General features: G+C 48.5%; 1 protein-coding gene across 2 annotated transcripts in view; it reads right to left on the bottom strand.

The window, feature by feature from the left end:
• Positions 1-2,345: 2,345 nt before the first annotated feature.
• NTF3 (neurotrophin 3) overlaps positions 2,346-25,291 on the bottom strand; it is a 67,905-nt gene continuing 44,959 nt past the window's right edge. Inside the window, exons 1-2 of one of the 2 annotated variants that reach the window (XM_066361223.1) lie at positions 5,806-5,904; positions 2,346-3,414 (exon numbers count right to left, since the gene is read on the bottom strand). In XM_066361223.1, coding sequence (XP_066217320.1) covers positions 2,620-3,414; positions 5,806-5,832 — 822 coding nt within the window. In that variant the 5' untranslated portion in view covers positions 5,833-5,904 and the 3' untranslated portion in view covers positions 2,346-2,619. Of the gene's footprint in view, positions 3,415-5,805; positions 5,905-25,291 lie in introns of those variants that run through there. The other variant, XM_066361224.1, reaches the window with a different exon arrangement.

The raw sequence follows: 25,291 nt of genomic DNA, 5'->3' as shown, positions 1-25,291 counted from the left end.
ATAAGAGAAGATGGAAGAGAGGGTGGAGTCCTCCAGGAGCCAGACGACAGCCCCTCAAAGGTCCTCCTTCCTCAGCGATGAGTTTGAGTTTCAACCTATTGCAATGGCAAATGTGCTCATTGGGTAGAAATAAGCCTGCTATGAACCTTGAAGGCTCTGTCCTGGGCCCATAAGCTTAACATGTTGACTTGAAAAGCATGCAGATGCCCTCTAATGCTAATCAAGTTACTGAAACGGAACAGAAAATGCTTCATTGTGCTTTGCAGACCAGCACAGGAGAGGCAGGGTTGTCCCAGAGCCTGAAGCCCGGAGTTCCTTTCAGGAATGTTTCCACTCATTCCTAGGCACAGCTTCTCCTCTGACCTGCATTTGCCCTTGAAGCATGCTGCTCTGGACCTGCAGGCAAACCCCTTCCATTCGAGGCAGAGCCCAGGCAGGACTCAGCCTTGCTGTTTAAGGACCATGGTTTTCTAGGCTGGGATCAAGGGCCTCTCCCTCCCAAGTCCATTTCTCCAGGCAGCCAGACCCTCTTGACAAGCCCTCTGCTCATTTAGAATAGAAGCTTCAGAAGAGGGACGTAAGTTCCAACCTGAGAACTGGGTTTGGCTCAAGCATAAGACTTCCATTATCCCACCAGTGGGTTTGCTGTGTTTTTGATATAGGCTCATAAAACAAGAGCTACAAAAGGATTTCATGCAGAAAGCTGCGCTTTTTATTTCTGTAGGATTTTAATGTTCATTCTGAAATACAATGTGCCATGAAGAAATGGGAAAGGGAGGGATTAGTGAGGAAACTAGACTGTGTCGTCATTCAAACATTAGATCTTCACTTGCTACTGACCCGCTCAGTGGTCATGGGCAAGTTAAATCCTCAAGTCTCAGTTTCCTCATCTGTTAACTGGAGATAATCGTGACTACCTCGAAGGACCTGTGACAACTAATGGCGGCCACGTTTGAAAGTGTCTAACCTACAGTGGGCATGGGGCAGATTCCTCATTTCCTGCCCTCCCATTTAGGCATCTAGAATCAAGCACAGTAGAACAATGCTCTTAATCAAATCACTGCTATTTGCTGAGCTTAGTTCAAGGGCTCATGACACATAAAGGACACGTCTTCTATTAGGCATGTGTTAGAGAGATCTCGGCGTGCAGGCTGTTCTAGATAGAGCACACGTGGGCTTGAATGCTGGGCCATCCAGGGAAGCACAGGAAAGGGTTTCTGGGCAGTAGGGCAGCTTCCACAGTGGGAGAGGGGGCGCCTTGCATCTATGACAAGATGGGAGATGCGATGCCTTAGGCTCCAGTCCCAAGAGGATGAGTTACTTCCCAGTGTGAAAAGGGCCTCGGGGACCACCAGTGTCCTCCTCAGGCTTGTCGTGGCAGGACAGAGGTGACCATGCTCACAGGGGCTGGGCTGCTGTGACCCTTTCTAAAACCCAGTAGGCACTAGGAAGTCTTCCATTTAAACTTTTTCACTTCAAAGTGGTGAATCAAACAAAAATGATACAGAGGAACACGACAGCTGGAAAAGGAAAGGAGGAGTGGGGAGAAGGGACTACCACTCTTGAATGCTTACCCTGTGCTGGAAGTCCACCGGGTGTATTTAGCTGACTCCCCAGGACAGCCCTGTGAGGTAGGCAGAATCCCCACCTGACTTCCTGACCCTCAGAGACATGGGTTTGGGGAGGCTTCCAAACCTGGCCCCAAGTCACAGGGGAAGAGCTGGAATTTGAACCCAGGTCTGACTGCAGCTCTAGGAGGCACCACCAGAGGAGGGGGAGGCCATGTGCCAAAGGTTCTGTGACAAGTATGTTCTCTTCTGTGTGTAGATAATTCATGACCCATTTCAGTTTGCTTCTGGGTAACCATACAATTATTCTGTTACAAATAGTTAAAAAAAATTTTTCCTATGTGTCTGAAGGATGAAAACCACTTATAAAAAGCAAAACAAACACCAACGTCAAAAAAGAAAAAAAAAGAAAAAGAAAGAAATCCAACCCTTTTAAACAACCCCAAACAACAAATGTGCTGAAAAGAAACTTTCAAAACTAAAATTGCCAGGTTCACTGTTATTGTTCTGGGACCACACCACTGGGGTAAATCATAATTCCGGTTGGCAAAGCTGACGCCAGAGAAAGGAGAGCGAGTTCTTGACAGTGAACTTGCTGCCAGAAGTAAGTGTTGGGGCTCAAAGCCACCGGGTATCATTTTCAATGGAGGTGATAACAGCTCTTTTAATTAATTAATCAAACATGAAGTATACCAGGAGGGTGATATTACTGCGTCTATACAGAACTCTGACATCATCTGATTTTAACAAGTTTACTAAAATGACAGTCATGGCCTTGACAATACTGGATGCAAAATACTGGTGCACATAGACTTTACAGAGCGGCTCCTGGGAGCTGGGTCACAAAATAAGCTTTAACAGATGGGAGAGGTCTGAGGGAAGGCAAGCACACTGATTTTATTGAGAAAAAAAAGCTTATATACTGGAGGGTCGCTGAAGTTTAATAAATAAAGGTCAACTTATAATATATAAAAACAATATAAACATTTATATGCTACATGCATATCATATAATTTAAAGTAATAATTTATATATGTGGAGAGATGCCAATTCATGTTCTTCCGATTTTTCTCGACAAGGCACACACACAGGAGGTGTCTATCCGTATCCATCGCCAGCCTACAAGTTTATTGTTTTCTGACGTCAGTGCTCGGACATAGGTTTGGGACGTTTTGCACTGTGAGTTCCAGTGTTTATCGTCAATCCCCCTGCAACCATTTTTGACAGGCCGGGCTTCTTTACATCTCGTCTCATAAAAATATTGTTTGACGGGGGAGTTGCCGGTTTTGATCTCCCCCAGCACTGTGACCTGGTGTCCCCGAATGTCGATGGCCGATGACTTGTCGGTCACCCACAGACTCTCGCTGTCACACACGGAGTACTCCCCTCGGTGACTCTTGTGCTCCGCATGCCTCTTCCGCCGCGATGTTCTGTTCGCCACCACGGGGTTGCCCACGTAATCCTCCATGAGATACAAGGGAGGGGGCTCCAAGGGGGTGCTGTCACTCAGCAGTACCCGGGGCGAGTTGTAGCGTCTCTGTTGTCGCAGCAGTTCAGTGTCCATTGCAATCATCGGCTGAAACTCCGACTTGGCGGACTCGCCCTGCTCCGGCTCCCGGGGGACCTCCGCTTTGGGCAGGGTGCTCTGGTAGTTTTCCTTAATGTCCACCATCTGCTTGGAAAGCTTGTTTTTCAAAATATCTGCCTGGATCAGCTTAATAATCAGGGAATTTAGCGAGTCTTCTGGCAAACTCCTTTGATCCATGTTGTTACCTTGGATGCCACGGAGATAAGCGAGAAATATCACATAAAACAAGATGGACATCACCTTGTTCACCTGTAAGATCTGAAAAAAGGAAACACAGGTGTTAATAGTAGGCTGTGGTAGCTGAGTCCATGCCATTCTGGGGCCAGCTGCTTGAGGCCGAGTGTCCCTGTGTGGGTTAAGAGAGACCGGGTTGTCACCATTCTCGCTGAGCCAACAAAACTCCGTGATGTCCAGAGACAGAGCTCGGCTATCTCTGCCCCACCACTGGGAACTGCTGCCTTCACACCAGTCCTCTGAATCTCTAAAGCGCCATTCCCGCCTAGACTTCCAAGTGCCTTCAGCTCAAGTCTTCCTCCTAGCACTGTGGCTGTGTGGAGGGGAAAGATGGGCGTGTGTGTGTGTGTGTGCGTGTGTGTGTGTGTGTGTGTGTGTGTGTGTGTGTGTGTGTGTGCATGTGTGCGTACATGTGCACATTTAATATTAGCATGAGGGAGGGGGCAAAGTATATTTTTTAAACAAAATAAACCAAAAACATTAGTGGAGAGAATTACAGTTTAAAGGGGTTAGGTCTCTTCCTAGGACCCAGGTCACAAGGACAGAGGCAGGACTGCAGACCTTCAGCTGCCGCAGCCACGGCCCCTGCATCTGATGTCTACTCTCTCTGTTTTCTGTTGGGTGTGAATGATGTCCCAACACTTCTTTAAACAGCACTTGAGCCTGAAAGGACCACAACCCACTGCACCTTGGCAAATGACGAAGAAGATGAATCTGAAAATTATAAATGTGTATTTACCATCTTTTATTGCCAGCAGCAGCCTTGCAAATGGCTCAGGAAACAGAGTGCTACTGACCTCCAGCTGCAGCTCCTGGGGTCTCTCAAAGGCATACCTGGAAGCTGGGGGGACGGGTTGCTTCTATATAGCAACATCAGAGATGGGCTCCTCCCTGGCGGAGCCACACCTGCTGGAGCTCTTCTCCCATCCTTGTCAATGAACATGTGGGCCATTGTCCACTCTGCGAGAGGGCCTGAGTTTCAGGTTACTCTGCTAAGTTCTCTAGGAACCATGCTTCCCCAGGATATCTAACTGCTGCCCAGAGACTTTCGTCACAAGACGGAAGCAGAAGATGGACAGGCTGCAACAATCAACAAGCCGGACTTGCCTTGCATAGCAAGATTCCTTGCTGATTAATTTTTCTTGTTTGGCTTATTAAAGTTTTCCTTACAAAATGTTTCCTTTACTGGTTAAATTTCTTTCTCTTTTTTTTTTTTCTTTCCCAAGTGAGAGGAGGGGAGATAGAGAAACAGATTCCTGCATGAACCCCAACCAGGACCTACCTGGCAACCCCCATCGGGGGCCATGCTCTGCCCATCTGGGGCCATGCTTGCAACCAAGCTGTTTTTAGCACCTGAGGCGGAGGCTCCATAGAGCCATCCTCAGTGCCTCAGCCAAGGCACTCAAACCAAGCCATGGCTGCTGGAGGGGAAGAGAGAGAGAGGAGAAAGAAGGGGGAGGAGGGCTAGAGAAGCAGATGGTCACTTCTCCTGTGTGCCCTGACCAGGAATCGAACCCAGGACATCCAATGCCAGGCCAATACTCTACCAGCCAGGGACAGTGTTGAATTTTTAATTCTGTTGTCTCCTGTATAAATGGCATTTTAACCCATCAACTCGCTCATTCTGTTGCCAGAGTATAATCTCAACATGGGGTTTCCACTGCGTCTGTGGAATTAGTAGCTGATCTCAAGATACTTGTCTCACTGGCCTCTCTCTCTCTCTCTCTCTCTCTCTCTCTCTCTCTCACTAGAGCAAAGCCCAGATTTTCCAAAGCTTGGCCCTGGAGGGAAACTATTGGGGTGGCTACTTGTGTAATCCCCACCTGTACCTTGTGATTCTCCTGCCCACTGGATGTATCCATTCTTTTTCTTTTTTTCTTTTTCTTTTTCCCCCAGAAATAGAGAGAGAGAGATAGATAGGGACAGATAGGCAGGAACAGAGAGAGATGAGAAGCATTAATCATCAGTTTTTCGTTGCAACACCTTAGTTGTTCATTGATTGCTTTCTCATATGTGCCTTGATTGTGGGCCTTCAGCAGACCGAGTAACCCCTTGCTCAAGTCAGCGACCTTGGGTCCAAGCTGGTGAGCTTTGCTCAAACCAGATGAGCCCACGCTCAAGCTGGCGACCTCGGGGTTTTGAACCTGGGTCCTCCGCATCCCAGTCCGACGCTCTATCCACTGCGCCACCGCCTGGTCAGGCTGGAGGTATCTATTCTTTAATTACCATAGCTACTACCTAGCTGGCCCCCAGGGGTACACTGTTTCCTCTTCAAAGCTGTGTTTAAACATGGAAAATAAAAACCCTTCCCTTGGTTCACCTTTGGTGTTTTCAGGAAGACTTGACTAAATCCAGAGGTGGGGGAACAGAAGGGAGACAAAGGTGGCATGAAAAAGAGAAAGCCGTCCTGCTTACCCAGTACCTGTGTCTGAGCCTGCCCATGCTAACTTGTTCCCAGGGCTCACAGACGCAGTCTCTTTTCCCATCTTGTCTGAGGAGCTGCTCTCATGTCCCCAAAGGCCAGCAATGTTGCAGGCACTTTGCTCCAATTTCCGCCTCCTGGCTCCTGGCCTGTCTCTCTGATAAGAGGACAATCTCTCTTCCATGGGAACCGCTTTCTGGACAACTGACTCTCTCAAGGTCAAAGCTAAGCAAAGGATTCTAGCTTTGCTGCCCAACCTTAGAGTTTGCCTTAGGAATTGTACTATGCTAGGAAACTGTTCTCACAGGATAACTCATCTCCCTCTCACCCTGCATGTAAGTGACATTTCCTTCAGTTTTTCAGGACCAACAAAATGAAACTTGAAAAACACAGGACGTATGGCAACCTCCCCACTCCCAAACAGAATACAACTGCAATTAAATAATTTGAGACCAAATGTCTACCCCCCCCCCCAAAATTACTACCTCCCCCAAACCCAGCCATTATAAACTCTGAATACATGGACTAGCAGCTCATAAGGAAAGAGATCAAGTATGGTTAGTGGGGAGGAGGTCCCGGGTAGAATAAGAGTCAGTACCAGTGTGAGCTGACAGGACAGATGATGGCTGATGCTGACGGACGCAGCTTGTATCTTAATGGCTGGTGGCCTCCATTCAGAACCAACAGGTATTAGAAAGAAAAGCATTTAATCCAACTCCATTTTATAAATGAGGAAACCCTAAACCACAGTGTCAAGAAGAGGAGAGACACAGGGATCGAGATGAGGGTGCTCTGCACTCCGGACTCAATCTCCCTTTTTTTTTCATCACATTACGATTGGGCTCACACCTCCTATGTCCTGGCTCCATTTACTATTCAAAAGGCACTTGAATGCGCTCTACGACTCAAGTGGACGTGCTCTTCCCTTCGCCTTGCACACACTCATCACCTCTCCTGTTGAATTGTTACTCGTTCTTCATTGCCGGGTTCCAAAACTAACCTTATGAGGCCCCCCAGCGGCCGCGACCGCCACTTCCGCATTTCCTGCAGCGAGTTTCCTGAACGGCGATGGCGACAGGTGTGTGTCCCTCACAGCCCTCCATGGCGTACTGACTAGGCTGTCTCCGCTCCGAGGCCAGGAGCCGCTTCCTTCCTGTTTGTGTCTGTGTCTCCGCGCGGGTCCGCACCACCGCGCACCACAGTGCGTGCAGGGTGGAGGTGGAGGTCTGAGCGTGGTGAGCCCGAGTCCGAAGCGAGGACTGCAGGGCCTCACGCAAGAATTACTTAGAGGCAGGGAGGCTGCAGGGGGTGGGACCACATTTGAGCCAATTTGTGGAGTCTCCAGGCATGTGTTCCACGGTCCCGTGCACTTCCCTTACAAAACATATATTCAGGGATAAAATTCCTAAGGATTTCAAGATGGCAACCATAGAGCATTATACCCTGAGCTCAATGGGTTCCCCGTACTGGAGCTAAGATGTTCCGTCTCAGTAAAATTGTTTGAGGGTAAGAAGGGAAATCCAGTTTTTGCTGGTAGGAATGGGCAGAGCCCGTGGAGGACTGCAGAGCAGGGTGTCACGTTCAGAGCGGTGACAGGAGCTAGGACTTTGGCTGGAATCTGGCAGAGAGAGCTTGGGGTCGTGGGAAATGAGAAGGCCCCGGAGACTGCCTGCTTTTTCCCTCCAGGCAGCGGTGACCAAGGCTGGAGGGAACTCAGTGGAGAAGCAGGAAAGGACAGGGTTGTCAGAAGAAATAGGTCATCACGGACACTGCTATGAATTGCCAAAGCATGGCAAGCATAAAGAGCCAACTGACTTTCAATTGATTTTATTCTTGTTTTAAAATTCTTTCCAGACAATACAAACTGCTGGTACCCTGGTGAACTTGCCTACCATCCCACCTCCGTGCACACTGCCTGTGGGAGCCCCAAGGCATTTGGTGGGTTCGAACACAGGTCTCTTGACTCATTTAGACAGCCCTACCCCCTTCTAGAGTCCCAACACACAGACTCAGCACAGAGAAATCAGGCTGCCACCAGTGGGGGTGGGGTGGGACACATGAAAAAAGTTAATAGTATACAAAGCTGCTCAATGTCTCTGAGACGGGGTCCTGCCATTTCTGGATCTGCACTGTTTATTACCATCAAGCCCCAAACAGTGCCATGATGCTTTGTAGTCAGCTGTGGGAGGGGGAGTGGGAATGGGAGTAATCAGCTGCAGACCAGTCAGTGGTCCTGAGCTATTTGCAAGGCTGCATCAAAACCCAGCAGGCTTCTGCTTGGACACTGCTTGGTAAGCTGCTTTCAGCATTTTCCATAAAGAGCAAGTCCATGAATACTGGTAAGGGAACTCACCAAAACACAATGGGGAAACCGGAAATGACCCTAGGTCATCTCCTCAGCGTTACTAATAAGAAAAGTGAGGCCCGGCGTGGTGCCGAATAGAGTGTCTAAGGTCAGACTGCTAAATAGCAGCAGAGAGTGACAGGTGGCACTCAGTTCTTTGACTCAACAAAAATCATGTGGCTTGTGCCTAGCGAGGCTATTGTGAGGGGTAAATAATGAAACCTGCACGGATGCACTTAGCACAGTATTTGGCACAGGGTGACACACTGGAAGTATTGGTTGAACATAAACCCGAATCACCTGTGGCAGCAGAGATGTTAGCTGCCTGCCCTCCATGCACCCATACGAAGTCCCAGAGGACTGGTGCCCTGCAGAGGGGCTGGGGAGAGAAAAGGCAGTGCCAGTACAATCTGGGAAAGGCACACCAGTGGAGTTTTGGATTTAGGGAGACTTCTGCGCTCCTTCTCTGGTGTTCACTGTGGTTTATAAACAAAGAACCTCCTGTCACCACTGTCGGCATCTCTCCTCTCTGATGATGAAGCCGTGTCTTTTTCATCCGCACGTGCCTGATGCCCAGCACTGGGCTGGTCTCATTTACTGAATGAGCACCTACTATGATCAAGATCTACCCAAGACACTGCTACTGGGCCGCGATCTGTGTGGACTTCTGCCAAGTCTGGTTTGGAAGCTAATCAACTCTGCCTTCTTTTCCCAAAGAAAATACAGGCCCTGGCTCTGAAGTAGGCCATGGTCCCTAGGCTCTTCTTGGCTATAATTGGAAAAAGACCTGTTAAAGACCTCAGTAAAACCCCCTTCCTACACTCTCCCCAGTGCCTGTTTCCCCTGCTAGGAGTTTTCCGAGATCCTGACCAACTTGCACATGCTGCTTCCCTCGCTTAGAAATGCTTTCCCACATATGGTGTTTTCTCAGTCCCTGGAGCAACATTCCTGCAAGGTTTCACCATCCCTCCAAATACTCAAAAGAGAGCAATTTCTGATTCCTCCTTTTTGGCTCAGTTTACAATACACACAGAAGGGTTCTGGGTGTTCGAGAGGCAGCTGAGATGGGAAGGGAAGCTGGGGTGAAGAGCGGCACAGGCTCTGAGCCGTCGCAGGAACCAGGTGTGCCCTGACCACATCCAAAGAGCTGAAGGCTGTCTCTGCTAAGTTCCAATCTCCCTCTCCCAACACGCTCTGGCTCCTCCTAACTGTATACAAAAGACCTCACTTATTGCTTCGGTATGGAGTCGATTTTTAGCCTGGTCAGAGCGAGAGCACTGAGAACAAAAATGCTATGTGCCAGGTACTCTCCAATCCTGATAACAACCCCTCTGAGGTAGGTTACTTACATTCCCCATCTCAGATGGGGAAACTGAGGCATACAGTGGTTTAATAACTAGCTAATAAGCAGCGGAGCCATGGTCTGATCATAGTCTGGCTCTGGAGTTGATGCTCTAAACAATTATCCTGTAACTGTCTCTCTGTCTGTCCCTGCTCTCAAACATTCCAGAGAGTTTATATCCAGAGGAAGCTCAAGTTCCCAGCGTGGAGCCAGGACAGCTGCCACCAGCATGTTGAGCGTCTCCCCAGGAAGCCTCAGCTCTAAGCAGAGTTTCCAGGGATTTGAGGCCACCACTCCAGTCCTCTCCTCCCCATATTCCTGATAAAAAAAACATTCCCCATGAAATCAATGAAGAAAATGCAGTTACTCCTGCCCCTCCTGGGCCTGATGCTCCCCAAGGTCAGTCCTCTGCAGGTCACCCATCCCTGCAGAGGCCATGTGTTGCGAGCATTGCCTGTACCCTCTCCAGCTCTGGGTTTGGCACCCATGCTGGAAATCAGGGTGACTTACAAAGGAGACATAAAGACTCCCACTTTCCTCAGGAAGGAGCCATGAGATCAAATGGGAAAGCACTCTTACATTTGCCATGTTTTTAATAGGCAAATTCAAGAGATTTCATGACTTCTGGTACAGCCACATCCTCTGGAGGCAAAAGCATCCTCTGGCTGGGGTGAGCAAGGACACCGGCCAGCTGTATCCAGAAGGGCCTAATTCTATGGAGAATTTCTGCAGCTACGACATGGTCTCTGACTAATGCTAAAGGCTCAGAAGACCACATCCTGCCAGATAACCCTAACATCTTGTCCAGGGAATGGAAAGGAAGAGAGGCGGGAAAACGACGGATTTAAAGTGGAATGACGAAAAGGAAAGGAATGCGGTGGAAATATTAAACTAAGGCCATATAAAAGATCGGCTAAGCGTGTTCCCCGTGTCTTAACTGCAAAATTAACTCAAGTTGGCTTTGTTCTGAACCCAGGTCCTGAGGCCTAAAGATGAGTGGGGCCACATGAAGACGTTCTGACCCATGACAAGGCAGGGAGCTGGGAGAGACAGATCCTGGTGGAGCCTCCGCTGGGGATGGGTCTGGTTTTGGTTAATCTCTTTATTAATGATCCGAAGCAGGAAGAGAGGAAAAAGTGGCAGATTAATTAAAATGCACAGATGACACTCAAAGGGAAGGTGCTACAAACGACAGCGAGGACAGACCAATTATTCCCCAGCACCCGTGGGGGCTGGCAGCCTGGAAATAGCATGAGATTCCAACTGGAAACACGCAGGTTAACTCACTAGGGGCCGGATAAATCCAAAACCAACAAGGGAGGGAAAGGCTTGTACAAGGGAAAAAAGGAAGGAGTGACTTGGAATTGTTACATGGAGTAAATGAGACATGAACTCACACGAGTAGGGCTGTGTGGGTTTCCTCTACCACTCGACGTTCTTTTCTAAAACCAGCCTCCTTCCCTCTCAGCACACCTTGGGAAGGGTGGCACCTATCTTAGGAAGCACAAAAAACAAAACAAACAAAACAAAAAACACAATACACTGAGCTTTAGAGGAGGCACAAAATGAAGCGAAGACCAGACGGCAAGTCAACGACAGCCACCAGAAGATGCAACGGGCATGCTCTCAGTTCCCCAAACCAAGATGTGCTGGGTGATCTAGAGGAGGAAGAGCCCACCCTCTCTGTGCTGTTTTCTGGTGAGACCTCACATGAAAACCCTCGACCCCTGGACAGGTCTGCAACTACATAGGGTCCAGACAGGACGGAGCGGCGGCAAGGAGATGGATTCCTAGCCCGTTCTTCGTAAACCCCTCATTCCGCATGGTTCCTCTGCTAAAACTTATTTAACTTAGCGCTCTGAAACTGACATGGCTCAAGAGCTGAAGGAGGACAAGGTCCCTGGAGTTCACGAGATGCTGGCTTCCCAGGGGCTATGCAGTGGTTCCCTGATCGGGATACAGTCCACAGGAAAAGCGTATTCCAGAAGGAAGCAAAACTAAACAGAGAACCTCAGAAGGCTGACTCGCTTCCCTCAGAAAGGAGTTTCCAAATTGGTCCCTTTTAGAGGCCAGAAAATGAGGAAGAGAGACCTCTGAATGGACAAGGACTTTATATTCAAAAAGCAAGCGCAAGGCCCTGAGATGGAAGTTGAAAGCTGTGAGTTTGCTTTGCACAGCTGTTGGGGAGGAATTTTACATTGTTCAAAGCATACCCTCCTCTGGCCCCGGGGCAGCGAGAGAGGGAAGGTATGGCACATGTCACAACAATGTGCACCAGCAGCTCCCACAGGAAGGTAGTGCAGTTGTTCCTCAGGCTGAGGAACCCTCTGGCGTGGTCCCATCTTGGCAGAGAGATCTGAGAGGAGCCTGGTACGCCGACACAAGCCCCAGGAAACCCAGACTTACTTTGTTTTTTCCATACTACAAACTTTTATGTCATGGCCGGGGGTGGACAAGGAAGGACATGCAGAGAGAATGGGTGTCAATCCAGCTACTAAAGCCATAAGGGCATTTCCCTAGAAAATTTAGATTTCTTTGTTCTGAACGCTAATACTCATCCACCACTCTGCATAAAGGTATGCGTGCATGGGCTTGTGTGCCCACGTGCGTGCACACGCACACACCATGTGCACACGCACACAGTGTAGCTCCCCAAGATGTGGATGGGGTACAGCTAGACTGCTCCCAAATTATTGTATCATTTAATATTATGAGACATTTCAACGTTGGTTTCATTTCCTGAATTGTTGTTTTCCAAGTGTGAAAATACAAAGGGGAAGGTTGCTTCAGTTACACAGACAGCCTGGGGTACACCTAGTGTGAAACACTTAGCATCAGGAAATAACTGCTCCACATCAACCTTTTTGTTTTTAATTTATGCCGCCAAGTTTGAGTTAATGTGTGAAGCTTATGCATTACCTGCCAAGTACCAGCTAGCTGTACTTTAATATTACTACAAGAAAGGGGCTGCTGAGAATTGGCCTTTAAAAATTATAATAAATAATGATAGTAATGCTGCTGCTCCTGCTGATGATGATGACGAAGGATCATTCTTGTCTACCCAGCCAAGAACGAGTCTCAACATGGCAGACTAAAGAGGCTGGTTCCAACTTGAGAACTGGAAGCTAAGGGAAATCCTGACTTCCCTTCACACTCTGGATGCCTCTTCCAAACCAAGACCACAGCTGGCTTGGCAACACCCAAACCTTTGACTGTGCATCAGTGAGAGCAGCAATAGCAAGACCGAATCGACCCAAACCATAATGGTTTGGAGCCATGGGGACTTGGCTGTGGTAAGTGTGGTCAGACGGTAGCCTTTCTCCTCCGGTCTTGCCGATCAGGCCTCTGTCTCCCCCTCACACCTCCTCCTGGCCCCACAGTCTGCTTCCTTTCAGGAGGATGAGGGATTGGCGAACAGTCTGTGGCTGTCTTTGGTCGGAATTCCCTCTCCAGGAAACTACCATCTCGGACGAGTTGGAAAGCCAGGCTTCCTTCCACCCTGCTGTCATCTCCCCTCTCTGCTCACCCAGGCCACCGTTGTTCACCTGAACACCTGACAGACTGGGAAGCTGAGACGAGAGAGGCAGCTTTGTGGTGGCTCCCCGAGCCTTCCCTTGCCCACTTGCGAAGCGATGCTGGGATGGGCAGATGGGAAGAAAATCCATCTTTCACCCAAACTACAGTGTGCGGTAGGCACTTCATAAATGTTATGATTCCAATCCCAAACAGTCTACTGACTCTCATTCTGGGCAGCTGGGCGAGACTAAAAATCAACTTAAAGCTTGTCCTCTGAAAGTGATTTTGGCACCAACACCATGAACCCAAAGCTGTCTTTAATCACAGGCACAGTCATAATAATCGCGGGTAATCACAGCTAGCGTTTACTGAGCCGCGCCATATGCCAGGGACTTTGCAGGACACTACACACGGATTACCCAATTAATCCTCACAGATACGATTATTATCCCCACTTTGCAGCTGAGGAAACTGAGGCTCAAAGAGATTAAGTCGTTTTGTCCGAGAGCACACATCAATTCAGAGGCAGAGCCAGGAAGCAAACCCCCGTGTGCCCAACCGCACAGAACTTACTTTTAACCGATTCCTCCCGACTCATTCCAGGGAGTCCAAGGCACCTGCCATTCGCTTGCAGTGAACTAGGCAGCAAGCATCATGCTATATATTAATGGTTCTTTCCTTTTATAGAGAAAGAACTACCCAAGACAGGCTCTTTAACAGGCAGAGGACATTTCACCATCTGAGGCTGGCATCACCCGTTCATAGCAGCTGAAAAGCACATTTCTGCAACATGGAGCTAATGGGGTCATTTATCTATGCTTTGGTTTTCCCAAATAGAAACTACTCCTTTCCTAATTCCTCATTTGATTTTACAGAAGACCAATAACCCAGGGATTCTTTGTGGAAAATGCTGGAATTTTGAAGGTGAGGTGGATTTCTGAGTCTTTGGTTGTCATCGGCTATGGTATATTTGCGGGGTGACAAGGAGAAATAACGTGGACTCTTGCCACACCTCTTGCTCTGATTTATGGATAAAAACCAACTCTGCTACTAACTAGCTTTGTGGTTCGTGGGAGAACCAGGGATGGCCTTGGGGTCTCTGTCCCTAAAAGAGTTTCTCCACGGGTGTGCTGCTGGTATTTGGGAAGAACAGTTCTTCATTGCTCAGTTTTGCCTTTCCCACACATGAAGCCCTGGCCCACACCTGCTAAATAACAAATCGTGTCCCCCAGTCATGGTGACAACTTCAAACAAGCACTTGTACTTTTTCAAATGCCATCTGGGGTGGCCTTATCCCTCCTGGTTGAGAATTACCTAAGATAATGCTGGTGGACTAAAGCAGTTGTTCTTAGCCATTAGTGGATCATTGACCCCTTTTAGAATTGAAATAAAAGCTAAAAAACTTTTCCCTAAAAAAAAATACATGTGCCCATAAAGGGTGGAAAGGAGAACTCCAGGTAAGTTCTGTGCACTGCTAATGATATGGGGCTGGCGCCCGGAGGCACCGGAATGTCACCTGAAAGTGTGCTCCAGCACTGCCCCCCAGTGCATCTGATGGCAAAGTGGCAGCGCAGAGGGGTGAAGCCATCTTCCATTCAGGGTGAGTGTGAGTGTATGTGTGTGTGAGAGAGGGAGAAGGACAGACAGAGAGAGAGTGGGAATGAGGAGAAAGAAGGAGGGGGGTAAGGAGAAGGAGAGAGACAGGCAGACAAGGCTGTTGTAAATAAGGGGGTTTGGCGGAGTCAAGGCCCCTGGCTTTTTTACCTGTCCAGGGGCAAACGGAGGCAGCGAGAGAGCATGCCCCTTCCAAGCTTCTACCACTGTAGCTCCAGAGCGTGCCTGCACTTAGCTTCATGTCAGGAACAGCTCTACCTTGTCACTATCCCACAGGGAGTTAAACTCTGCCATCAGCTTACACCCCTCCCCTCGCCCCAGGGATATGAATGACCAGTGCCACAGGCGTGGCAGGCAGGCACAGACCGGCCCTGTGAGAAAGCAGGAAGGCGTGAGCACTTGGTTTCCAAAAGAGCTCCCTGGCAGTGATACAGAGGCCACAAAACACGCCACGGTTGTCCAGGCCGTTTGTACCTCGTCCCGAGGGTGGCTGGGGAGATGCCCAGAAGCACTGCTGTCAGAGGTGGGGAGAGGAGGAACTCAACCAATATGCATGCTGCTGGGAACAGGCCAGACCGTGTGTGCATGAATGCGTATGTCTTTGTGTGTGTCCCTGAGTGTGCGTGCGTCTGTGCTGTACGTCGGGAGAGGGATGCTGGAAAGGGGAGAAAACCCAAGGGTTAGACTAGGTGCCCCCTCAGCTTTCCCATGCAGTTACTGTGAGACCTTGGACAAACCGATTTCTCCCTCCTCCCAAGCACCAGTTTGCTCTTCTATAAACTGAGGGAGTCAGGGTCAGTCATCCTGAGATCACTCATTCCAGGGCTACCTGTCCGTCTACCCACAGGAGGTCTAAGCTTGGCTCTGGGCTTGAGGCTTTCTCTCTGGTCCCTCTGGATACAGAGAAGTAGCAGATGGCTCTGGAGGTCCTATCCCGCCCCCCTCCACACCCACCCACCCACACTCCGACAGCTCTGCTAATTTACAGAGTAAGGCACATGGCTCCAGCGGCCTTCTTGGGTCCCTGTGACTTGGAAACATGTAAGGACAGGCAGAGGAGAAGCCCAGGAGATAGAAAGAGAAACTCTGGGTCAAGTTTGCATTTCTCATTATTTCTCCAACCCGTCTCAAATTCCTTTTGTTTAGAAACCTCCTTGAGTTTCTGAAGCCTCCCCCGCTCCCCCATCCCACCCTGAAAAACTCGAGGAGCTCCTCCAGCCTGTAACCCTTCTGGATAACACGTTCCATATGGTGGTCACTCTGCACGAAACGTTTGCACTCACTTTTCTGGTCACCTCCTCTGTGGTCTCCCCGCACTGCCTCTCTCTAGAGCAGCCTCCCAAGCCCCTCTCAGACCTTCTATTCAGGAGGCATGAGTTTGGTTCATGCTGGAGCACCCTGTGCCCTTCCCCCACCCCAGGTCACCTCCCATTCGGGATTCCCGCAGGACTGCCTCCCGAGTGCCCAGAGCGCTTGCCTTTGCTCCGGCCCACCCGCCGCCAAGACAGCTGTGGGAGACCCTCCCTCCTTTAAGCACTGGGGCTAATTGAGCAGAGCTCTGACGGAGCTGGCCACATTGCTTGCTTAGCGTGTGCTTTTATAGCAGGGCAACACAGCGTGCTATTGTCTCCCTCCCCCACCCCAGTTCCCCCTCCTCCCGTGGCTACCCACCACGGTAAATAAAGGCTGCAGAGATTTTTCCAACATAACTTCCAATGTTCCTTTCGAGGATGCAAATAGACCTTCCCAGCCCTCCTCGCCTGCCTCTGACCCCATGCACCTCTCCTATGAGCCCTGCCCTCTCTGATACATCTTTTGGCTACTGAACTTGACTCTTGAAAAAAAAAAATTGCAATGCACAGCCTCACACCAGTTTCCATGGGTTTCCGCAGCTCTGGAGGAGTTGAGTTGGGTGGTCTGAAGATGACCTCAAATTGATCGAGCGAGCCTGAGAACTGCATGCAGCTCTTCTTCCTCAAAAGCGTCATTGTACACATAAAGGCAGCAGGTCATTGTGGGTGCTCTGAAGAGCCAGCAGAGGCCATCTTGAAACAGGAAATGAGTCAATCTTTTAACCTAACAAGCACAGGCAGGAGCAAGTGGGGAAAGCATGAGACCCCAGGGGCAAGACCGAGGGCTCAAGGCTTTGCAAAAGAGACACACGGGTCTCAGGCAGACAAACACATCTAGAAGCATGGCAGAACCATCACCTCTTACAGGAAGGAAGGGTGAAACACCAACTACATGCCAAAGATTGTAATTTAAAACTCAATCTCACTGTCTCTAAGCTTTTATGGTGGAGATAGAATCAGGAAAATTATAAACAGAAGGTATTGCTATGTATTTTTAAAGTCAAGTGAAAGGCAGGGAGGCATAGACAGACTCCTGCATACATCCCCACCAGGATCCACCCGGCAACCCGTCTAGGACTGAGCTATTTTGCGCTTGAGGTGAGGCCATGGAGCCATCCTCAGTGCCTGGGGCCAACTTGCTCATTTGAGCCCTGGCTGCAGGAAGGAATAAGAAAGGGGTGAGGGGGTGGGATGGGTGGAGAAGCAGGTGATCGCTTCTCTTGTGTGCCCTGACTGGGTATCGTACCTGTGACCTTCACACACCGGGCTGAGGCTCTACCACGGAGCTAACCAGCCAGGACTAGTATTGCTATTTTAAAGCTGAAAAATTCAGGGTATAACGTAGGGGGGATGATGATGAGCTCAAAGTTGTCACAGTTTGTGGTAAAAGTAAAACTAGGATACTGCTTCCTGATTCCAGATCCTACACTCTTCAGAAAAGGTAATCCTCTATTATCAAAGTCCCGAACAGTCCAGAGTCCAGACCACACGCTTGTGGTCATTCAAGAAGTAGAGAGCCTTCATGTATCTGTGAACTTTGGGAAAGTCCCCACAGTACAGTAGGCAGACGGCACTTTTCTCTAGGCTTACCATCTCTTTAGTGCATGGGTTTATACAAAGTGAATTGTCTCCAAAGCTGGGCCCCCTCCACAGCAAGAGCACCCCATCCAGGGAGATAAATAAGGCCTATCACTGGCCCGAGTTCTGCACCTACTTTGTTCTAAGCCACTCCTACTCCTGTCCTCACCCCCATCGTGGCTCCATTTAGTCTAAAGATTTATTGTATTCTGGAGAACAAGCAGCGGTGAAGTCAAAGTGTGTGTTAAAAACAATCTTCTTCGACAATACCTGTATTAACAACCTGACAACAATAGCGAAGGAAAATATGTTTGATGACGTGTTTGGACGATGCATGGAGGCTGAGACAATTAAATTAATGTAATTGGGGGGATCTGACTTCAGGAGCTCCAATTATGCTTGACGGGCTTGGCAAGGGGTCCTGTAATTTGTTGCTAATGAAGTGATTAACACAGAGAATAAGTGGGAGCCCAGGAATGTGCAAGAATGTGTCCTGACATTGTGCTGGGCACACAGTAGGGGGGCCAACAAAGACCTGATGATTTGAAGTGGAAAAAGGTTGGAGACCTTATAACAGGCAGTCATTTTTGGCCGACAGACTAGCTCTTCTGCCACTGGATAGTTTGCAAAGCATCTATTTTAGGGAGCTCTATATTGGTTATTAGAACGAATGCTGTAGTGAGTTTCCAGGCATGCAGTCTAAATGACCAAATTGACTGAATTTTATAGAGGGTCCTTCCAGACCTGAGGCTCTGTGATTCAGTGTTGATGCTGTGATGCTATGAAGGTAAAACACTCCACCACAGGTAGGTGGATGGGGCCACAGAGGCCCATGGGAGCAGAGTGACTTCTGCCCCAATGTCGGTGAGTCACATGGCTGAGGGGAGGAGGTCACCACTGACTGTGATCAAACTAAAGGGCCTGGAAATACACTGGTGTTGGTTTTGAATGTGGAACAAAACCATTTTATCTTATACCGTGATACATTTCAATCTTCCTTGATGAGGTTAGTCGTATAGTTGCCTAATGCCATCCTGACAGAATTTATGAAGCACAGACCTAGCCAAGAAAAGGAAGAAGTAATAGTCTCAGTTTGTATACCACTTATGTTGTGGAAAGGGTGAGTACAAACCAAATTTTTTTGTGAATGGGGGGTTTGCAATAATGAATCTTACTACAAATTCCTATAGAAAGCAGTAAATAATAACTCCCCAATTTAAAAATTAGATATTGACTAGTTTTAATTTAAAGCAAAGGACATCTTTAAGCATAGAGCAGCTCTGCTGTGAATACATTATAATGTCCACAGTGAACTCAAATGCTTTGAGATGAAAGTCTTCACCAAGAGGGAATAAGATTTATGCTTTGATTAGCTCTTCAGCCATCTGGGTGCCCCGTTAACACGCACCGTTCCCTATGACTTATTCTTCCGGAGGCTAGAAATCTAGAGGAAGAAAAGAGGCAGGAGAATTTCTCTGCTGGAAGTTCCCATTTTTCCATTCCTACATCCTAAACAATATCACCCTAAGTTCCCATAATAAATGGCACTTTAGCCTTCTTCTCAAAAATCTCAATAAGGAAAGGAAGAGAAGGAAGAGGGGTCAAGCAGAAGTCATGTACTCTGTACTTAGTGATGGCTCAGGGGTAGTATCGGTAATGATGATAGGGAGCATCACTGAGCATCTCTGTGCCAAGAACACTGCTAAGAACACACAATCACATTCCAATTTATTTCAACCACATGCCTATGAGGCAGGTCCTACAGTTCACAATCCCTTATCTGAAACCCTGTATATTACTGTATATTACCTGATATCCTCAATGGGTCTGGGGCAGCATCCCATGATTAGATAAGTTCATATTTCCGCTGCAAAATTATATTCACTTAACTGAGATAAAGATTATGTCAATTCAGGTCATATCCTGTAGCCAAGCATCTGCTATCACCTTAAGAAATGACTCTGGGTTTTGAGCTTTTTAGGATTTGGAATTGTAAAGAAGAGACTGGAGAAATGTATTATTCTACTTCATAAATAAAAAAAAACAAAAAAAAAAAACGAGCTCAACACAAAGTAGTTTGCCTGAGATCACACCATGGCCACACTGTTGTGAAGATAAGTTGCCTATCTGGAATTCAAACCCAAGTGTGTCTGACACTAAAACCACACTGTCAAACACCAGGCTGTGCTGGTCACGTTCCCCGTCCAGGGGCCTGAGAAAAGAAAAACTCCCTACTGTGGCTTTTCGAGGAAGCCAAATTCAACCGTGACTATATACACCCCTTTATATGATTAAAGAAGGTTTTCCTTGGCCCTGGCCAGTTGCTCAGTGGTAGAGTGTTGGCCTGGCTTGAAGATGTTCCGGGTTCAATTCCCAGTCAGGTCAGGAGAAGTGCTCATCTGCTTCTCCACCCCTCTCCTTTTCATTTCTTTCTCTCTTTTCTCCTGCAGCCATGGCTTGATTAGAGCAAGTTGGTCCCGGGCACTGAGAATGGCTTCATAGCCTCCACCTCAGGTGCTAAAAAAATGACTCCAGTTGCAACAGAGCAAGGGCCCCAGATGGGCAGAGCATCGCCCCCTAGTGGGCTTGCCAGGTGGATCCCAGTCAAGGCACATGCAGGAGTCTGTCTCTGCCTCTCCTCCTCTTACTAAAAAAAAAAAAAAAAAAAAAAAAGGTTTTTTTTTCCTTATTATAAAAGTAATAAAAGCATATTAAAGAGCATTCTAAAAATATATAAAGGAACCTATCCTTTGGGTGATGGGTATGCAACATAATCAAATGTCAAAATAACCTGGAGATGTTTTCTCTGAACATATTTACCCTGATTTATCAATGTCACCCCATTAAAATTAATAATAATAAAAAAGAAAACAAAAAACAAACAAACAAACAAAAGAACCCTATCAGCTCCCACAAGTATCATGATGGAATATTTGAGCTCAGTTTTTTTTTTAAACATGCAAAGTTTTTCTATGCATTACATAGTTGAGAGTGTTTAATATATATCATTCTGTGACTTTCTTCATCTTATCATCTAAGCATATTACATATCTGAATCTCATCATATTAAAATTCTCCATAAATACGATACGGATGGTTACATAATATTCCATCATAGGAATGTGACACAATTTAATGGATTACACTCACTTTGCAGGAAATTTAGTATCTCCAATTCTCCGTTCTCATAAGCAATGCTGCAATAAATGTCTTCATATTCACAGCTGACTATCAGTTTAAGTTATTCCCATGGTCCATCACTCCAGCCACTCTCTACCCTCTGGTCACCTCTGCCCTATATGTCCCCACTGCAGGTCAATTCAAATATCTGCCTCTGCGGGTGGACACCCAGGCTGCTGCGAGGGAAACACATGCCCTGTATGGTGCCAGACAAATGTATGTCCCCGGGCTCAGCTGGGCCCTTGCGGTACAGCCACAGTTTGTTGTTTTCATGCTTTTATCCTCACGTCAGGTCTTTCTCCCATTACTCACAGCAGTTCTTTCAAAACAGCACTTGTCTCCTGGTCTCTTAGAACCCAGAATACTTTCCCTCCTACTTCACAAAAAAAAAAAAATTAAAAAAAGAAAGAAAAGGAGTCCCTTAGGCAGGAACTCCTCACTCTCTAACACCCCCCTACAAATCTGTTTAAATGCATATATTGAAATGACCAGATACTGGATCACCCAAATCAGTCCCCATCTGACAGGAAAAGGGGGCATTACTAATCATCTGGTTGGGGTAAGGGCTGCACAGCAGGTCTTCCCTGGGTCAACCATGTGCCCACCCTGGGTAAGCAGTAATTTTCTCTGAGTGGCTGAGTTGTCCTTGTCACACAACCCTCTGAACAGCATCTACACTGACAGGCTGGCCCCACTCCCTTGCGTGGCCTCGGCAGCCTCATTCCACCAGGGCCCCTCCCAGGCATACCTTCCACCTGGCCCTCCCTACCGGTCTCCTCCCCTCAGTGTATAATGTCCGAATGTTGCCAACCTTAACAATAGAGAGGGGAATAGTCACCCTCCTTTAAGGACGACTCCCTGACCCCAGCCCAGCTTCAGAGAAGAGCACCTGCACCCGTTATCTCCAGTTCCCCAACCCCCTCGCAGCAGGCGGCATCCTCTCCTCCCCTCAGCACAGCCAGCACCAGGTCCCCTCGTGACTCACTCCTCCTGACCGCCTGAGTCCCTCCTTGTCAAGTCCCCCCTTCTTTAACCTCCTGGATCTCCCTCCTTCCGCTGTGACAGTACTTACTCGTGGTTTTCACCCAATTGCTACCAGTACCTACCTTTGCACTCTTTCAGTGTTGTTTTTCCAAACCCTACCTTTCTTTTCTCATCTGTGCTGATGATTGTGCAATCCCAAGTGCCCTGTGTGTGTGTGAGTGACTTCCACCTCTGCACCTCCAGCACTGACCTCAGTCCTAAACTCCAAGTCCATAGCATCTGCCTGCTGCACATCTCCACTTGAATACCCCAGAGGCATCTGAAAGGCACGACCCCCAAGGCTGCGTGCACCATCTTCACCCAGCCCTGCTCCTCCTCTAGCCTCACGCGCTTGCTCAGGAAAGGGTGCCAGCCTTCATCACAGATCATGCTTGAGTGAGTCCCCCTGTTTCCCTGCCCCCCACAGAAAACTGATCTTTAATTCCAGCAGATTCTGCCTCCTCGTACTTCTCAAAATCCACCCCTCTTTTCCCCGTAGCCCATGTCCTCTCTCCTGCCCGAATTACTTCACGGGTTCTTGGACGGTTTCTGAGACCCCCACTTTTGCCCTTTCCCAGCCTCCCCGTCATTTCTTCTCCACCTGCAAACGGAATGACCTTTCCTTTGAGAGAGAGCCACAACTGCTCAGCCTGGCACGAGACCCTTGCGGTCTGGTTCTCGGGCAGCTCGCTTACCGGTTCTCCTCTCACACTAGGCACACCAGCCACAGGGAGGGTCTTTAGGGCTGCAGACCCACCACGTGCTCTCCCACCTCTGCGGAGATTCCCAACACCCACTTCGCCGGGAGCATTCCCCACCACTGCCCTTTCCTGGCCGATTCCCATCTGTCCATCTGAGAATGCTCACACATCACCTCCCTGAAGATCTCCCCTTCGCACTTACCACCTCCTTTCCCTCCCATCCTTTTACTCGTCTGTCTCCCTAGACTGGAATCTCCCTCTGTATGTTTGATGTCCCCTGGCACTTACAATGGCACTTGGCTCATAGTTGGTACTTAATAAAAGGCTCCCAGAAACAATGTCACTGGATCAAAAGGATGAACCTTTTAAGAAGCGTGACCATTTGTGATTTTTCCCTGGTATAACCATGAGTTCTCCCTTTCATGCTCATTCTCCTCCGAAGGCCCTTGAGATGACCGCCTGAAGCCTTTTTTTTTGTTTTTTTTTTTGTTTGTTTTTGAAGTTGGAAACAGGGAGAGACAGTCAGACAGACTCCCGCATGCGCCCGACCAGGATCCACCCGGCACGCCCACCAGGGGCTACGCTCTTCCCACCAGGGGGCGATGCTTTGCCCATCCTGGGCGTCGCCATGTTGCGACCAGAGCCACTCTAGTGCCTGAGGCAGAGGCCACAGAGCCATCCCCAGCGCCTGGGCCATCTTTGCTCCAATGGAGCCTTGGCTGCGGGAGGGGAAGAGAGAGACAGAGAGGAAAGCACGGCGGAGGGGTGGAGAAGCAAATGGGCGCTTCTCCTGTGTGCCCTGGCCGGGAATCGAACCCGGGTCCTCCGCACGCTAGGCCGATGCTCTACCGCTGAGCCAACCGGCCAGGGCCGCCTGCAGCCTTTAAAGAAACTTATTCACAGTCAACAGCAATAAAGTGGGTAGGTGATCAGCTGAGAGGGCCTGTGAGTGCTGGCCACACTCAGGAGGACTTTCTGGATGTGGTGGGTGATGACAGATGGCATGGGTGGTCTCGGACATAAATGTGTGTGTCAGTAAGTGCACAGGGAGGACCCAGATACCAATGAGGAAAGTAAAAATTTCAATTCAAGCAGCCCAGCCCACCACCCAGAAGCAGCACAGTTTTCTCTCTTTAGGAAGGAGAGGAAGGAGGAAGGCAGATCTCTGGTTCATAGAGAAGGATACCTGCACTAGGATAGGAAGGAACTTGCACAGAAATCGGATGCCCCTCTGTACCTGAGTCTCTCTCTATCACACCCACTTACTACTAGATCATAATGCCTCCAACGAGGCTTCCTGGCCCTACAGCTTTCGCACAGGCTCAGAATTAGACTGGGAATTCCTAGGATAGAAGTGAATGAACAAGAGCAGAGAACTTGTCAATAAAAGCAAGTGGCAACCTGCACCCAACAGGACTTGCGATGGTGAGGCTAGGGCTGGGCGGAAGTCTCCCTTAAATCACTACTGTGAAATCCAAGTCCAGGCCGCGGGAAGGTCCTGGGAGGCCCTCTTATCAGCTCATCAGACTCACGGAGCTCTAGGTAACTCCTGGGTTTCATTGTCCCTGAGAGCAGGGCTCACATATATTCATCTGTGCACCCCCTGTGTCACAGTGCCTGGTACAACATGAGTGTACAATCATGTACAGGTAAAAAAGAATTTCTGCCCAGGAGATGTACAAGAATCTGGGAAGAGCTGGTCAGGCAAAAGGTAAAGAGAAGGCTTAACAAAAAAGAAGGTTCAGGGTCATGTCTTTAGCAAGACCATTTAGGGCAGTGGTCTCCAACCTTTTTTGGGCCACAGACCGGTTTAATGTCAGAAAATATTTTCACGGACCAACCTTTAGGGTGGGACCGATAAATGTATCACGTGACCAAGACAAGCATCAAGAGTGAGCCTTAGACGGATGTAACAGAGAGTCTGGTCATTTTTAAAAAAAATAAAACATCGTTCGGACTTAAATATAAATAAAACGGAAATAATGTAAGTTATTTATTCTTTCTCTGCGGACCGGTACCAAATGGCCCACGGACCAGTACCACTCTGTGGCCCGGGGGTTGGGGACCACTGATTTAGGGGACAAGAGGCTATTTTTGAACAAAATAAGATAGGAACTCTGCTGGAACCTCCCAAGAATATATTTACCTTGCAAGTAAGCCTCAGAGAGAGGGCTGTCCTGGCTGAAAGGAAAAGAAGTTTTGAGACATTTTTTGTACTCGAGTTCACTGAATCACAGCCCTGGGGGTAAGTTAATTCTGAAATCTGAGGTTGCTGATTCTCGAGAACACAAAGCAAAAGGCTAGCTCTGAGACCAGCTCCTGGTCATGGTGGTCTCCTATCCTGCCACTTCCCACTGCCACGGCTTTCTTCCTTAGCACCGTCCTCCCAGGAACCCTGGGCCTGGGCGGGAGGGGGGGGGGAGACACGCAAATGGGGGTCAAGGCAGCTTTGAGAAGCTGCCCGGCCCCACCCCTACTCCCACATCATTGAAAATCAGCACCTCCCTTCCCCAGCCCAGGCAGGTTCAAATTATAGCAATAAAAAAACTGACCAGAAAGAGGAACAGAGGCCAAATAAACACTAACAGGAAAAGGTGAGGTTAGTGGCAGTGGCGGGGTCCCAAATGTCATAACAATAATTCCTAATATATAAAGTGTCTGTTGCTGTAAGCTTTCAAACTGATCACTACTACAGTAGCTCCGTGAGATAGGAAGACCAATATTTACTTCATTTTAAATTTAAGAAAACTGAATCTTAAGAAGCTTAAATGATGTGTCCAGTGTCAAACAGCCAGTAAGTGACAGAGCTGGGGACAGCTCCCCTCTCCT

This window comes from Saccopteryx leptura, chromosome 1, assembly GCF_036850995.1.
Source record: "Saccopteryx leptura isolate mSacLep1 chromosome 1, mSacLep1_pri_phased_curated, whole genome shotgun sequence".
Lineage (NCBI taxonomy): Eukaryota > Metazoa > Chordata > Mammalia > Chiroptera > Emballonuridae > Saccopteryx > Saccopteryx leptura.
This window is presented reverse-complemented; position numbering and strand designations above follow the sequence as displayed.